Source organism: Osmia bicornis, unplaced genomic scaffold (assembly GCF_907164935.1).
Source record: "Osmia bicornis bicornis unplaced genomic scaffold, iOsmBic2.1, whole genome shotgun sequence".
NCBI classification, from domain to species: Eukaryota; Metazoa; Arthropoda; class Insecta; order Hymenoptera; family Megachilidae; genus Osmia; species Osmia bicornis.
Genome location: NW_025791458.1, coordinates 191,162 through 206,603, shown reverse-complemented (window position 1 = coordinate 206,603; position 15,442 = coordinate 191,162). Strand labels below are relative to the sequence as shown.

Genomic DNA, 15,442 nt, shown 5'->3' with positions numbered 1-15,442 from the left:
TAATAAAACGAAGTAAGCATAGACAATGAAATTAACAATTTTTAATATCTTATAATAACAAAATAGCTTCAATTTACAGAAAAATGAAAAAAAAAAATGGTTCAGCAAAATGCAAATACAACAAACGCTTTGTGCGTAAGAGATCTGACAGTGGCATTGAGTATGTTATGAATTTAAAGATGGGACGTATATGCGCTACCTGCGCACTTCATATAAGCCCTCCAAATAAAAAATATTGGGTCCACGTGGGGACACACCATTTTATTTTAAGTGAAGAAGGACTCACACAAACAACCTGCGTCAGGTGCGGGTTCCAATTTGCCGAGACTCGACCAGCCATTGCCTGTACAACATGTTTGCAGGCAATGACCACTATCGACCCCGAAACTTTAGAAGTTTTCAATGAGGGATATCTGGTACCTGCGGGAGACCAGGAAACATTTTATTTAAGTACCTTGTCCAATTATCCCTGATCAGTTCATTTTCCTTTTTCTTTAATTTAATTCATGTATTATTATCATAAATAAATTCCTTTTTGTTAAAACTTTATGAACATATCTTATTTCAAAATCCTTCGAAACATTTTTATTTCGTTCGAAATATTAATGCGCAGACTCGCAAGTCCGCCATATTGGTAAAGAAAAAGATAGAAAGAGACACAAACAAAGAGCGAGAGAGAAAGATATAGAAAGCGACGCTACGCACGCGCCGCTATATTCAATTCATAAAGAGCGAAAATGGTGCGTCGCGCTGGAAGACGCGAGCGATTGAAAAGGCTAAGAAGAGCCCTAAAACAATTCAAAGAGGTAGAATTGTATCATCAACAATTTATTTCATTTATTAACTATCTGTTTTATACAAAATTTCAAAGATGACAGCGCAAGAAGAAATGCTAAGGGAGGAAACACCACCACCAACACCACCACCACCATCACCACCACAGTGGAGGTTGGTTTTAGTAGACATTCCGGAATTTGATTGGAAGACTTATAGAAATACAGAGAAGACCGACCCAAGACGAGAACACGGACAAGTGGTGCGTTACTTCGGAGTCCTGTCGGCCTCCCCAAGGAATAACGAAGAAAAGTGCCGCTGCGCTCTATGTGATCTTAGAAGAAAAAATATTTGTCTCTTGAGGACAAGAGACAAACGCACGGGGGAAGCTGTAACGACCCAAGAGTTTAACACAATATCTTTTTAATTTCATTTTTCTTTATTATAACTAATTTTTTTTTTTTATATACAGAATATTTTATTTTATTTTATTGTTAATATTTAATGTATAAATTTTTGTAATAAACATTTTCATTTCGTCGATAACCGAGTCTGTTGAATTGATCGATAAAAGTTTAGTCGATAAGTCGGACGGTAAAACAGTTTACCGATAAATTATCGACGTCCGACCGCGCACGCGCGAGCGCAACCCCAGTAACCATACGGTGGGGTAGTATTCTAGAGTGGGGATGCTGGACCACCACGTGACGGGAAAAACCCAGCTACCCCAAGAACTCTATGCGGAAAAAAAGTGCCGACTCAGCAAGATCTGAGTATAAATAGAGGCGTTCCGCACAGTTTCACAGCAGATCTTCTCAGACCTCGGTCTGAAACAGACAACATTCTGATCAGTAGAGAAGAGCTTGCGCTGAACTGTCTAGGCAGCGATAGAGCGCGAGCTACAGCTAATTCCTACTATTCCACTGGTGGCGTGCAGGACTACGGATCAGTGGACCTCCTATTCGCGGTGCGCAACGTGTTATACAGGTGTTACGCTAAGCCAACACTCAAGTGTAAAGAGCTAGCGAGGAGCGGAGCTCCTTGAACGGCCTGCGTCTAACACGGCTCTGGTATAACCAGAAACCGATTGCGACCTATAGGAAGGGTTAACTTGATTCCAATAGTCTAGCACAAACCTCTGGAGTTTAGTTTCCATAATTATTGTTGAAAACAAACAGAGTGTTGACTGTATAAGAAGACCACGCCGCATTCGCGTTAGCGCTATCGATTATTACGATTAATTACAATTATTAATTTTTACTTACATATATTAATTACTAATTACATATTTTTCAATTGTATTCCCAATCTAGGGCGAACGTATTATAATCTCTTATTGTATTCCTAATTCTAGCCGCACTTATTGTGATACTAGCGATTTTGTATTATATTTCAATATTCACTTACCTTTCTATTTTTGAATAAACAATTTTTCATTAGTTTCTAGCACATTAGTGTTTGGATTTCACTCCTTAACCGCAAACCACACGAACCTAAAATCCCTAAAACACTGATTACGAGTCGCCTTCTAAGGGAACCGCTCTCCCTACAAGTCGGTGCAGTAACGTACTCATTCTGGGTCGTTACAATCCCGTCGACCGTTGTCTCGAACGTTCCTAAACGTTCGTCGACGTTTTCAACTCTCAGTGGTTGTCACGCAAACCTCGCTTTTCATTCCATTCAGATCATTTTATAATATTTCAAACAAATCACTCTCATTCTTTATGGCACTCATTCTCCCGTGGAAGGAACGGCTGACGCATGCTTTACAGGTATGAGAGGTATCCGCTTGTAAAATAGGGCGAAAATCGCGTTTTCTTTATTCTACGCAGTTAAGCTGGGATTCCTCCATGTGCGTCGCACTGCTTAACCGCGCGGCGAAGGATGTTTATGATACCTCTCCTTGACCTCAACGGTTTCGAATTTCTGTACATTTCCAAACGTAGTTCCAACGGCAATCGTCCCAAGGAAGATTAGTTTATATTATTTGAAAGAGCCAAATATAGCCTTCTTTGTGTTCCTCGCCTGGGATACTTCCAAGTGCGTCGCACCGGCGAGGCACACAAATTAGGTATATTGGAAAGTAGCTATTGAAATGAAATAAAAGTGTAAAAGGAAAAGAAAGGTCAATTTAAATCTCAAACTCCTTTCTCGTGTTCTCGTGTGGAATACCTTCACGTGCATACGCACCCGACGAAGAAACACGAGATCGGAGGAGCGCGAACAGAAACGGAAAATTTAGAAAAATCAGGCCCTTCCTTGCATCCCTCACATGGAAAACTTTCAAGTGCTACGCACCCGATGAGGAACGCAAGGTCGGGTTGATGAAAATCCTGCCCGGACGTAACATGATAAAACGGGAGTCAGTTGCGTGCAAAAACAACAGAAAGTCTTGGCCGAGAAATCATTCCGCCAAGTTGGAAAACTCACGTCAGCTGAAAGGGGCAAGAATATTACCATCCTTTTTTGCATGAGTGCAAGTGGATATTTTATACCTCCGTTTTTTATTTTCCCAAGACAAAGAATGAATCAACGTCTTATGATAAATGCTCCCGCAGAGAGTGAAGGTGTTGCCCAACCAAAGGGTTGGATGAACAGTGAATTTTTCCTACAATGGCTACAGCATTTTACAAAATTTGCCCGGCCATCAAAAGAAACTCCTACGCTCATCCTTCTCGATGGTCACAGTAGCCATAAAACTTTAGATGTTATTAATTTTTGCAGGAATCATTATATTCACTTAATCAGTACTCCACCACAAACAACTCACAAACTTCAACCATTAGACAGAACATTCATGAAGCCTTTTAAGACTGCTTATTACGAACAATGTGATATGTGGATGAGAGCAAATGCAGGAGCTCGAATAACCGATTACGACATCGCGGGCCTTGTGGGAAAAGCATTTCTTAAAGTTTCTCGACTAGAAATAGCAGTGTCTGGCTTTAAGTGCACTGGTATTCATTCTTTTAACAGAAATATATTTTCAGATGTTAATTATTTAGGCTGTGATATGACAAATATTCCACTGGAAGAAATAAGAGATCAACCAAATTTGACTTCTACGATGGAAACACCTCGAACACCTAACTTTCCTACAGGAGTAGATCAAGAGATATTAAACCTACAGCCGTCTATTAGTTCTACTGCTAATGTTTACAAAAGTATTCTCAAATTGTCCCCGTTACCTGATGCTAAGAAGAAGCGAACTGAAGCAAGGACAAGAAGATCTTAAAAAAGTGAAATTCTCACTTCATCTTCCCATGCATTATTAACTGCTGAGAAAGAAAATAAAAAAAGAATTAAGGAACAAAAGAAAAACTTAGGAAAAAAGCTTAAAATCAAAATACTGAAACCAAGAGATATGAACCAGGAGACTCTCTGCATAGTGTGTTTGGAAAACAATGAAGAAGATTGGATTCAATGTTCAAACTGCCAAAAATGGGCACACGAGGCTTGTGCCGATATTCCCGAATGTTTGGAAAACAATGAAGAAGATTGGATTCAATGTTCAAACTGCCAAAAATGGGCACACGAGGCTTGTGCCGATATTCCCGAATGTTCGGATCATTATGTTTGTGATCACTGCAAATTATACTGAAACTGTACTGAGTTAAAGCAGTAAGTTTTACTGTGTCCGGTGCTAGGTGCCACTTAATCATCTCTTAAAATCATATACCAAAGTTTAACGTTTATTTAAGTTAACTATTATGATAATGTTGATTATTTTGTTCGTTTATTTAGATTTCTAATGTTCTTAACTTATAAATAAAGGAGAATAAAAAGACTAAAATATAATTTTTTCTTATTTATTTAAGAAAAACCTTAAGCGTCCGCCACTAGGGGAACTCCCCCTACATTACTTGTCTCCTTTACCCTACTATAACGCGCCCTGATGCAGGTACCTCGAAAAAATTGCTATTTAAACTGTTGCGTGAGCGCGCGTATAAAGGGTCTCCTCGTCACGCGGGGCCCGTGTGGCGACCTCTACTGATGGTCGACCGTCTCGCCGAAGCGTACACTTCCGATAAATTTACCGCGACATTTACTTCCGGGAAAAGCGTCGTTTTCCCGTTCCGGATGGAAGTTTTTTCATTCTCGTGGGGACGTTTGAAGCGGTAGCTTTGTGTTTTGAGAAACTTTGTATTCCGTTCGTGGGTGTTCTCATCAGAGAATTTAAAACCGTTGTTGAGCGTTCTAAGCCGTATCAAGTGCATTAGGACCAGTTAAATGTACAGCGTAGTTACAAATTTATAATAATTGACAATTAATAAAATTCTATATGAAAAGCGGTAGTGAGCTTGTTTTCCATCAATTGATAAAGTAGGAATCCTAACTCCTAAGGAATCACTTATTCCTACAATTGGTGACCCCGACGTGATCGTCGTAGTGCAACCGTTATTAAGCGCGTGAAATCAAAGCAAAAAAAAAAAAACAGTAAATGCCGCTGGAACATTCACCCACGCGAGAGGACGGACAACAAGACAAGATGGCGGACCGAAAGGAAACGGTAAATGAGCCCGCTCCTGAGGCATCCATCAATTCAGCTACCTTACGACGGCTACCGCCGTTTTGGAAGGAGAATCCGGCTGCATGGTTCATCACAGTGGAGATGACTTTTGATCTGGCGCGAATAACCAACGACGATACGAAGTACCGTTACGTGGTGACGAATTTGGACCACACCGTACTGCCCTTCGTCATGGACGTATTGGCCTCTCCACCGGCGCGTGGTAAATACGAGGAGATAAAGAAACGGATCATCGAAGTATTTGATGAGTCCCACGAAACCAAATTGAGGAAGCTGCTGCGAGGAAGTGAAGTGGTGGACGAGAAACCCTCGCATTGTTTGCAGAGACTTAGAAATCTGGCTGGTGGGCAAGTCGGAGAAAACGTTCTGCGTACGCTCTTTTTGGAGCAATTACCGGAGAGCATGAGAACTGTTCTCGCTATTAGCGATACGGCGGATCTGCAACGGCTAGCGCTCCTAGCTGATAAGATTGCAGAGATGTCTGTGCTGAGGGTGGCGGCCATTGAAGCATCAACCCCTGTGATTCCACCACCGTTCACCAGGATAGAGGCGCTGGAGGCTAAGGTGGAGAAGCTAGTCTCGATGGTGGAGACGCTCACTACGCGACAGTCCCGCCAACCCTATAGGTCCCAGCCAAGATGGCGGCCACGCGGTAGCCCTGGAAGGGGGCGATCTGGAAGTCGGTCAACTTCACGCGAAGGGAACAACTACTGTTTCTACCACCGGAGGTTCGCTGAGAGGGCCCATCGATGCGTCATTCCTTGTGGATGGCCAGGTCCACCACCTACTGGAACTTCGGCTAACCCTGCCACGCAGGGAAACTGATTGCGCAAACCCGGATCGAGATGGCGTCGGATGGTCGCGACGAGAACTGCCGTCTCACTATTAAGGATAGGAATAGTAATTTATATTTTTTAATTGATACAGGGGCGGATATCTCCGTATTGCCGCACAGATCGGTAAGAGGAGAACCCGCCATTACTGACTCTAAGATTTATGCGGCGAATGGCACTCCGATAAGTACATTCGGATCGCGGAGGTTGACTCTGAACCTCGGATTGCGTCGTCCGTACACGTGGGAGTTCATTGTCACGAAGGTTCAACAGCCTATTATCGGTGCTGATTTTCTCAAGCGTTTCGGTCTTCTGGTTGATTTACGAAATAAGAGACTGATCGACGAATTAACTAAAATACAAACCACTGGTTTTTTACAGACGGCGACTCAAACTTCACTGACGACTGTTGACATAAACAACCCGTACAGACGACTGTTACAGGAATTTATTGCCATTACTCGGACAGTACAAAAACAGGAAGTTCCCGCCCATCAGGTACGTCACCACATAGTAACCAGGGGCTCACCGGTCGCGGAAAGGGCGCGAAGGTTGCCCCCAGAAAAATTAAAGGCAGCAAAAGCCGAAGTTGACCACCTTATTGCAGCAGGGATTTGCCAGCCTTCTAGTAGTCAGTGGGCAAGTCCATTACATATGGTCCAAAAAAAGAATGGTGGCTGGAGACTATGTGGTGACTACCGGCGTCTAAACAGCATTACAGTCCCTGACAAATATCCAATTCCTCACGTGCAGGATTTCGCACATAGACTTGACGGAACGACAGTTTTTACTACTCTAGATTTAACGTGGGCTTATCACCAGATACCAATTAATCCAGAGGATCGAGCGAAAACCGCCATCATCACGCCATTCGGGCTATACGAGTTTAATGTGATGACGTTTGGGTTAAAGAACGCAGCACAGAGTTTTCAAAGATTCATGGACGATGTACTCAGAGGTTTGAACTTCGTTTTCTGTTTTGTGGACGATATTTTGATCGCCTCTGCCAATGAGCTTGAACACGAGGAGCATCTGAGGTGTGTTTTTGAAAGATTAAAGGCTTACGGGTTATCGATTAATTTGTCGAAGTGCGTTTTTGGGGCACATTCCGTACAGTACCTGGGGTACCTGATAGACTCCATGGGAGCCAGGCCTGTACCGGAAAAAGTTGAAGCCATTAAAAATTATAATAAGCCAAAGACAATAGCCGATTTGCGCAGATTTTTGGGCATTCTAAATTTTTATCGAAGGTTCATTAAGGATGCAGCTGCGATACAGGCTCCACTTCATAAATATTTAGAAGGAGCAAGGAAACGCGATAAGCGAGTTATTCAATGGACGCCTGAGGCTGAGGAAGCCTTCGATAGGTGTAAAGGCTCATTGGCAGATGCAGCACTGCTGGTACATCCACGCGATAACGCACCTTTAATGTTAGCTACAGACGCTTCCGATATTGCTATGGGAGCGGTTTTGCAACAGGAAGTTAAAGGAATGTGGGAACCACTAGGTTTTTTTTCAAAGAAGTTTACACCCCAAGAGTCAAGGTACAGTACGTATGACAGAGAATTAACAGCAATTTTTAAAGCAACCAAATATTTTAGACACATGTTAGAAGGACGTGACTTTACCATACAGACGGACCATAAACCACTGACTTACGTTTTTGCACAGAAATCTGATAAAGCCTCACCTAGACAATTACGTCAACTTGATTATATAGGACAGTTCACTACTAAGATAGTTCACATTTCGGGAGTAAATAATTCAGTGGCTGATGCTCTATCACGGCTGGACGTTGTCAGTATGCCAGTCGTGGTGAGTACACAAGAAATAGCCCAACAGCAGGAATTAGATACAGAGCTTACACGTATTCTGCAGGGTGGTTCTTCATTAGACCTGAAACAGCTTAAATTAGATGGTTCCGAAACTATAGTTTACTGTGATATATCCACCGACAATATCAGGCCTTATATACCAGCAGTGTTAAGAAGGCGCATTTTTGATACCGTCCACAATCTTGCGCATCCGAGTGGTAGAGCTACGAAGAGGATGATTGGCAGTAGATTTGTTTGGCCAAAAATGAATAGAGATGTAGTTCGGTGGGCCAGAACTTGTATTAATTGCCAAAGAAGTAAGGTTGCCAGACATACGGTCAATGTTCCTCAAAAGATGGTTGTTCCAGAGGGTAGATTCGACCATGTACATTTAGACATTATAGGACCTCTGCCCATAGCGAAGGGTTATAAATACTGTGTAACGATGATAGACAGGTTTTCCCGGTGGCCTGAGGCTGTGCCAGTCAAAGATATTTCTGCGGAAATCGTCGCCTCAGAATTCTACGCCGCATGGGTGGCGAGGTTTGGAGCCCCGGCCACTATCACAACCGACAGGGGAGCTCAATTTGAAGCTCAACTATTTTCTGCGTTAACGGTTCTTGTAGGGTGTAAAAGAATCCGCACCACTGCTTACCATCCAGCGTCGAATGGCATGGTAGAGCGGTGGCATAGGTCCCTAAAAGCGGCAATAATGTGTCACGAGTCACAGGACTGGGTCGCGGTGCTTCCCACGGTGTTATTGGGACTGCGATGTAGTTTTAAAGAGGACATAGGTGCATCGGCAGCTGAATTATTGTATGGTGCACCCCTTAGATTACCTGGCGAATTTTTTATGGACGTTCAACCTCTTGACAGTTTTAATATTAGTAAATTCCGTGACGCCATGAGACAAGTACGACCAAAACCCACGGTGCATCACGCACGCAAATCGCACTTTGTATCTAAAGATTTATATTCGTGCAGTCATGTTTTTGTGCGCGTTGACGCTAGAAGGCCCCTGGAACAGCCATACGAGGGCCCATGTCGCGTATTGCGGAGAATATCCGATCGCACCTTCCTTATCGAGTTACGAGGAAAGGACCAGGTCGTTTCGGTGGAACGGTTGAAACCGGCATTTATAGAAATATTAGAAAAGTCAACGCAACCCTTAAGGACCTATTCGAGGGTGTCGTCTGCTCTCCCTAACGGGTCGAGAGACTCGGAAGGGGGTAGTGTGGCGACCTCTGCTGATGGTCGACCGTCTCGCCGAAACGTACACTTCCGATAAATTTACCGCGACATCTACTTCCGGGAAAAGCGTCGTTTTCCCGTTCCGGATGGAAGTTTTTCCATTCTCGTGGGGACGTTTGAAGCGGTAGCTTTGTGTTTTGAGAAACTTTGTATTCCGTTCGTGGGTGTTCTCGTCAGAGAATTTAAAACCGTTGTTGAGCGTTCTAAGCCGTATCAAGTGCATTAGGAGCAGTTAAATGTACAGCGTAGTTACAAATTTATAATAATTGACAATTAATAAAATTCTATATGAAAAGCGGTAGTGAGCTTGTTTTCCATCAATTGATAAAGTAGGAATCCTAACTCCTAAGGAATCACTTATTCCTACACCCGTCCGGGAGGTGCTGCCACCTCGCGTTCTCTTTTGCGAACTAAGATCCGGGTGGGAGCGACGCGTACCACGTAGCCATATTGAGTTCTGTTTCGTTACAAGCGGCATCACGGTATATCTCTGACGAGTTTAAGAGTATTTTGGTGAAGCCTAGAACAGCGTGATAGTTTCTCAACGACTCCTCGTTACCTCAGTGACCTCTTAATTTGTCGGTATACCTCAGCAACCGGTTCAACGCGAACTAACGAGAGAAATTGTAAACTGGAATCCTCGACGACGCCACGTGTCGTCACGCGAATCTCGCGTACGTTGTTCTCGTCGGACGAACCGTTGTCTCGACCAATTACGGGCTCCTCGATCGAGACGGTCTCCTCGTCTACTTGTGATCGGTTCTTGTTCGGTGTGCATTTGTATAAGTGAAAGGCCTCGTCTAACCTCCTGTACTTTGGGACCATGTGTGATAGGATTCGCCCGATGTAACGGCCTTCCTCGAACCTTGTGTTATTTCTAAGTACGATTTTATAATAAAAGTGACAAGTCATAGACAACCTCGTGCATCTTTTGGTGTTATTTTTGTGTGTACGGACTCTTCCCGGCTCTCCTCACTCCCCTCGCTCCCCTCGAAACATAAACAGAAACGATTCGTGGGAGCAGTTTAGTATTAGCAGCGAGTGTTAAACGACAATGAAGTGGAGCGAGAACGAAACAGTCAAGTTTGTCGAGCTGTACAAGCAGCACGACTGTCTGTGGGATATTACATCGCCCTCGTATCGCAACAATCAAATGTGGTCGGGGGCAATCGAATTATTGATCCACGACATGCAGAAGGATGGTCTGGGTCCCGCGGAAACCAAACATAAAATAAAAGTCCTGCGTGTACAATATCATAATGAGATGAGAAAGGTGGAGGCCTCCATGAGGTCAGGCGCGGGGACCGAAGAAGTTTACAGACCGCGACTCTTGTGGATCAGTACCATGGATGAATTCATGAGACCTACGCGAAGGAGGAGAGAATCGCAGAGTACGCTGGTAAGTTACTGTTCATTTATTCATTACATCCGTGTTACATTCCTCTAAATGCATCCCGATGCAATCAGTAGTATACATTTTGTTCTTAGGTGCTCTACTCGTGTGCAAAACTGTTAATGTTCTCGCGCTCTTTCAGACATATCCAAATTCGGTACCATCACCGGCATCGCGATGCTCTACCGGCCTGCCAACGCCCGACAGCGCAGATCCGTGCGAGGCTTGGACAGAGGAAACGCCGCCGATGCAACCCGCGCCTTCTTTTGTCGGGAGTTCCAACCCCGGGAAAAGGAGGAAAATGGGACAACTTACCGGAGCAATGGACCAATTGCAGTAGATAACAGAAATGCTGCACGCACCCGGGTCCGAGGAGGACGATTGGGATGCATATGGCCATTTCACAGCCAAACGGATGCGCGCCCTCCCCCCGTACCTAGCAACTCAATGTCAGGAGGAAATCAATAGCATTTTGAACAAATATAAACATATTGCTAGCGCGGCAACATACGTTGTACACTCCACACAACCCTCACAGAACACTCCACCACTCACACAACATGCACCATACATTCTACCACCCACACAACATGCACCGTACATTCTACCACCCATACAACCCGCACCAGACACAGCATCACTCACACAACACGTACCATACATTCTACCACCCATACAATTAGATTCTTACCCACCAATACAACACATTCCCACCTATGACACTACACAGGCACCATACATCTTGCAGTAAAAAGATATGTAAAAACTGTTTGTAAATAATTGTATATATGTAGTTTGTATAGTTAGTTTTAATGATTAGTTTTAATGATTAGTTTTAAAGGAGTGAATGTGCATTTGTATGGAAGGGTGCGTATGCCTCTGTATGTATGATTAAAATGATTATTACACCACCTCACCAAGTTGCATTTCCTTTTAGCACCACTACCTTCGTCCCCGTCAGTAAAAAATGATTTACCTATATTTGGAATATTTAAGGGCATACTTTAATTCGAAAGGATCGCTCTTCCCGACAGCGGTTGCGTTTAAAACTGGGCGAGCTCTATGACAATATAACCAGCAGAGCCCACCTTCCTTTCCTTTGCAATTTTCTGTGCTGCTGGTAAATGCTAGGCGACAAGAGAAAACAACCATTTTCTTTTTCGCACGACATACCGGGTACAGGCCTCAGGTAGGCGCTCGGCGGCCTAAGGTCGAACCGACCGACCGCATTAATTTTTCAAAACATCAAATTCTTTATTTTTCATCGCATTGGTATTAAGTTTCATAGTCTGAACGCGGCCTAAGGGACGCAAGGCGGATGAATTTCAAATTTTGCGCCGGGGCGTAACAGTCTTATTTTAATCAAAAGAACCTTGCAATTACATTGGTAAAAGTTTCATTTCGCAAAAATGAAAAATAAAAAAGTTATTGTTGAATTAATATTGTCTCACTCAAATGTTGGTCAAACTTCGTCTTGGGGGACCAAAAATTAAGGGGTCCTAAGTATCCCTTCTTGTAGATTTTGGCCTGAAACATTCGAAAATGCAAGTTAAAAGTTTAGGAATAGTTTAAAAGATACATTTGTTTAAAAATGTACGTATTTAGTGATGTTTGACAGGTTAGTACGACGCCATATTGCTTCTACCCATCTTCTGATTGGTTGGTTCGTTAAAATGACTATCGCTAACTTCCGCTTACCTTATTTGAAAACATACTGCTCCTTGATTGCTGCGATCAAGGAATCCATAAGATTTATTTTGTGGGTTCTACAGAATCTTCGCCACAGAAACTCACATAGGCGATTGGCGAAATCTTCGTGGAAGCGGCTTCTTCCATGCACCCAATCTTTTGCCGATCGCCAGTTAGCCTCGATTTGTTGCGTATGAGTTCTATCTGGAGCTGTAATCACAAGATGTACAAAACTTATTTAATATCACACCAATGTGATCGGCCGCCCTACGGCGGCCAGAAATTTTGGTCTAGTCTGACCAAACCGAAATAATTACCAACAAATTCGACGCTATGATTCACCATCTTATGGATGAATCCTTCAGCAGCGAGACCCATGTAACTCCTAAATGAGTCGATATAGATCTCGCTGCCTGCAGCAACATTTTCCTTTATTAGGGGGATCAATGTTGCCGCCTCCCGATCTTGGACGACAACCATTCTGCAATCGTTGGTCAATGTGTCGACCATGCCAAGCATCCAATGGTAAGAATTTAGAAAAAAATTATAAATTTTAAAATTATTACATATAAATACAATTAAATACAGTAAATTAATTAAATAACTTCCTTTATGTTAATTGTCTGTAAAAATAAAACAGGAATAATAGTTTATATAATTACATAATTTATATATAACATAATATAATAACGTCATATGCATATACAGGGTGTCATGTAACGTATTTTCACGTTCCTAGATGGTGGTAGGGGGGGTGATTCTGAACAACTGTTTCCTTTGCGAAAAAGTGGTCCGAAGCTTCCGTTTTGAATTATTAAGCAAAAACACTGACCAATCCGAGCGCGTATAACGCGCGGGCTCAGGGACAGCAGCGTCGGCTATGAAGCGGGGCTTGACGTAGGTCGCGAATGAACGGCTCGGCACCCCGTTAGCATAGCACAATAAAAAAATTAAACTAGTTAAACATTTTTTGTTGTTGTTCAAAACGAATACGGAATCTAATCTCTTGTCGCCTGTCATTATGTAAAAAAGGAAATTTTAAATATTCTAAATAACAAATAAAAATGTTTGAAATGAAATAATGAATACAAATTTTAAAACAATTTCAGTGAAACTTACCCATTCGTTCGTAAATTCCTATCTGGGTCAATGCTGGGTTATTGTGTCGGTCTTCATCACTTGACGAAGAAACACGTGTGCAGAACAGCTGATTTCACGGTCGGGCTAGTGAACTCGCCTCGTTTATTGCACTTAGGTACAATAAACGCTTTTGTGTGGTCGTTTCAGTGAAAAAATCAACCCCGAAAGGGGCTGCGCGAGTGCGTTATACGCGCTCGGATAGCGTGCGACAGTCCGAGCTGCGGTTGACGCTCTCCGCAAACTTTTCCCATGCTTCCCTCTTTTTTCTCTTCACTGTTGCCCTCACTTTTTTGATGCTTATTTTGTACGCTTGCCACGTTACATCATTTGGTCTTCTGTTGAATTTTATCAGGGCTCTCCTCTTTTCTTCTATTGCTTTGTCGCAATCTTCGTCCCACCACCTTTGCTTGTTTCCCCTTTTGGTCTTATTTCCATTCGCCCTGTTCTGGTTCTTTCTATGTTGTTTAGCTTTTGCAGCTCCCGCTACTTCCAGGCTTCTATAAATTGTATTTCTGATTTCCACCTCGTCCTCGGCTTCCGTTGTTGTTGGCTCAGGCTCATTTTGTATCATCGTGTTTGATTCCTCTTCGATTTTTGACCGGAAGGTGTTCCAGTTGGTCTTTTTGTAATTGTACTTTCTTGTTGAGAATCTCTTGCCTTCGACTAGCGGTGGCACGCTCATGGCCGTATGTATATTCAGGATTTGATGGTTCGAGCCCAGTGTTAGCCCCGAGTTCTCAGCGTTTATACTCTGTAACATTTGGAAATTGACAATTATTAGATCTATGTTAGAGGCTCTTTGCGAACCCGAAGCCGGTCTTGACAGGGTGTCTCTGTTAGCCACGAACAGGTCCCTTTCTTCCACAACCTTTGCTAATCTTATTCCCTGCGTATCGTTGTCTGCGCAATTCCATTCAGTGTTTTTAGCATTCATATCTCCCATGATAATTGTTCTCATGTTTGTTTCTAGGTTGTCAACCAGGTTGTTCCACTGGAGTTCTGTTGTGTTTTTTGATAGGCTCCTGTACGTTAGTATCAAGTCGGTGTCTCCCTCATCCGACTCAACGGTGATGGACAACGTTTCCATATTTGTATTGCTCATTATTACTTTTTGTTTTACTTTAATTTGTTCCCTTATGATAAAACAGAGGCCTCCCTCCGTTGTGCCTCGGACACCACTATAATTCTGACTATTATAGTCCGTACTTCAGAATTTTATGCAATAAGAACAAAAAGAGGTTTCACGTATGTTACTATGCAGTGTGTAGTTAACAAAAACATAAGAGTTTTTTCGAGAAAACAACGAAAACATTACATAAATAATAAAAGAAAAATGGAAAGTACGCTCATTTTCATGTCACGAAAATATTCGGACACTATTAAAACGAAGTTTATAACACAATATATAAATCTTGTTTTTATAAATTAATATTTTGTTGGATATCCCATATGCTTTATGACGTGCTGTAATCGCATTGGCATATTACAAATTATTCTTTTTAAATAATCTTGCCCAATACGTAGCCATTCTTCTTGCAGACGTCTTTTTAGTTCGTCCTTTGTGTTTATGGGAGTTGTTCGAATTCGGCGATCTAATTCATCCCATAAATTTTCAATAGGATTCAAATCTGGCGATTGCGGTGGTGGTTGGAGGACATTCTTGCAAGTGTATAATAAAAATTCTTGCACAATACGCGATTTGTGCTTTGGATCGTTATCCTGATAAAATTTTATCCCACTTTGAAGTCCCATCTTATCAGCACTTTTTTTAAAATTGTTTTGCAAAATGTGCAGATACCTATTTTTATCGAGGATGTCGTCGATAAAAACTAATTCGCCTACTCCATGGGCCGAAATACAGCCCCACACCATCACAGACCCACCACCGTGTTTCACAGTCGGCTGCAAATGTCTCGGATTTAATTCTTCTCTCGATTTCCGCCATACCCTAATTCTTCCATCACTTCCATAAATATTAAATTTGGACTCGTCCGCGAAAATCACGTCTTCCCACCAC

The 15,442-nt window shown here is 42.6% G+C and overlaps 3 protein-coding genes across 5 annotated transcripts; 2 read left to right on the top strand and 1 right to left on the bottom strand.

Annotated features, from left to right (window-relative positions):
* Positions 1-5,263: 5,263 nt before the first annotated feature.
* LOC123989257 lies at positions 5,264-6,130 on the top strand. The gene has a single exon (XM_046289977.1). It carries the CDS (start codon positions 5,264-5,266, stop codon positions 6,128-6,130), a length of 867 nt encoding a protein of 288 aa, XP_046145933.1.
* Positions 6,131-9,669: 3,539 nt separating this feature from the next.
* Positions 9,670-10,936, top strand: LOC114881755. The gene is made up of 2 exons (XM_029198611.2): positions 9,670-10,602; positions 10,739-10,936. Exons 1-2 carry the CDS (start codon positions 10,258-10,260, stop codon positions 10,934-10,936), a joined length of 543 nt encoding a protein of 180 aa, XP_029054444.2. The 5' UTR covers positions 9,670-10,257.
* A 1,095-nt stretch (positions 10,937-12,031) lies between these two features.
* On the bottom strand, positions 12,032-14,576 carry LOC114881753. 3 transcript variants are annotated; one of them, XM_046289867.1, is made up of 5 exons: positions 14,294-14,576; positions 13,405-14,176; positions 12,603-12,766; positions 12,295-12,495; positions 12,032-12,123 (listed from the first exon to the last, which is right to left on the bottom strand). In XM_046289867.1, exons 1-2 carry the CDS (start codon positions 14,525-14,527, stop codon positions 13,610-13,612), a joined length of 801 nt encoding a protein of 266 aa, XP_046145823.1. In that variant the 5' UTR covers positions 14,528-14,576; the 3' UTR covers positions 12,032-12,123; positions 12,295-12,495; positions 12,603-12,766; positions 13,405-13,609. The 3 variants fall into 3 exon arrangements, with proteins under 3 accessions (XP_046145823.1, XP_046145821.1, XP_046145822.1); XM_046289865.1 differs by having other exon boundaries at positions 13,405-14,576; XM_046289866.1 differs by lacking the exon at positions 12,603-12,766 and having other exon boundaries at positions 13,405-14,576.
* Between the last annotated feature and the right edge of the window lie 866 nt (positions 14,577-15,442).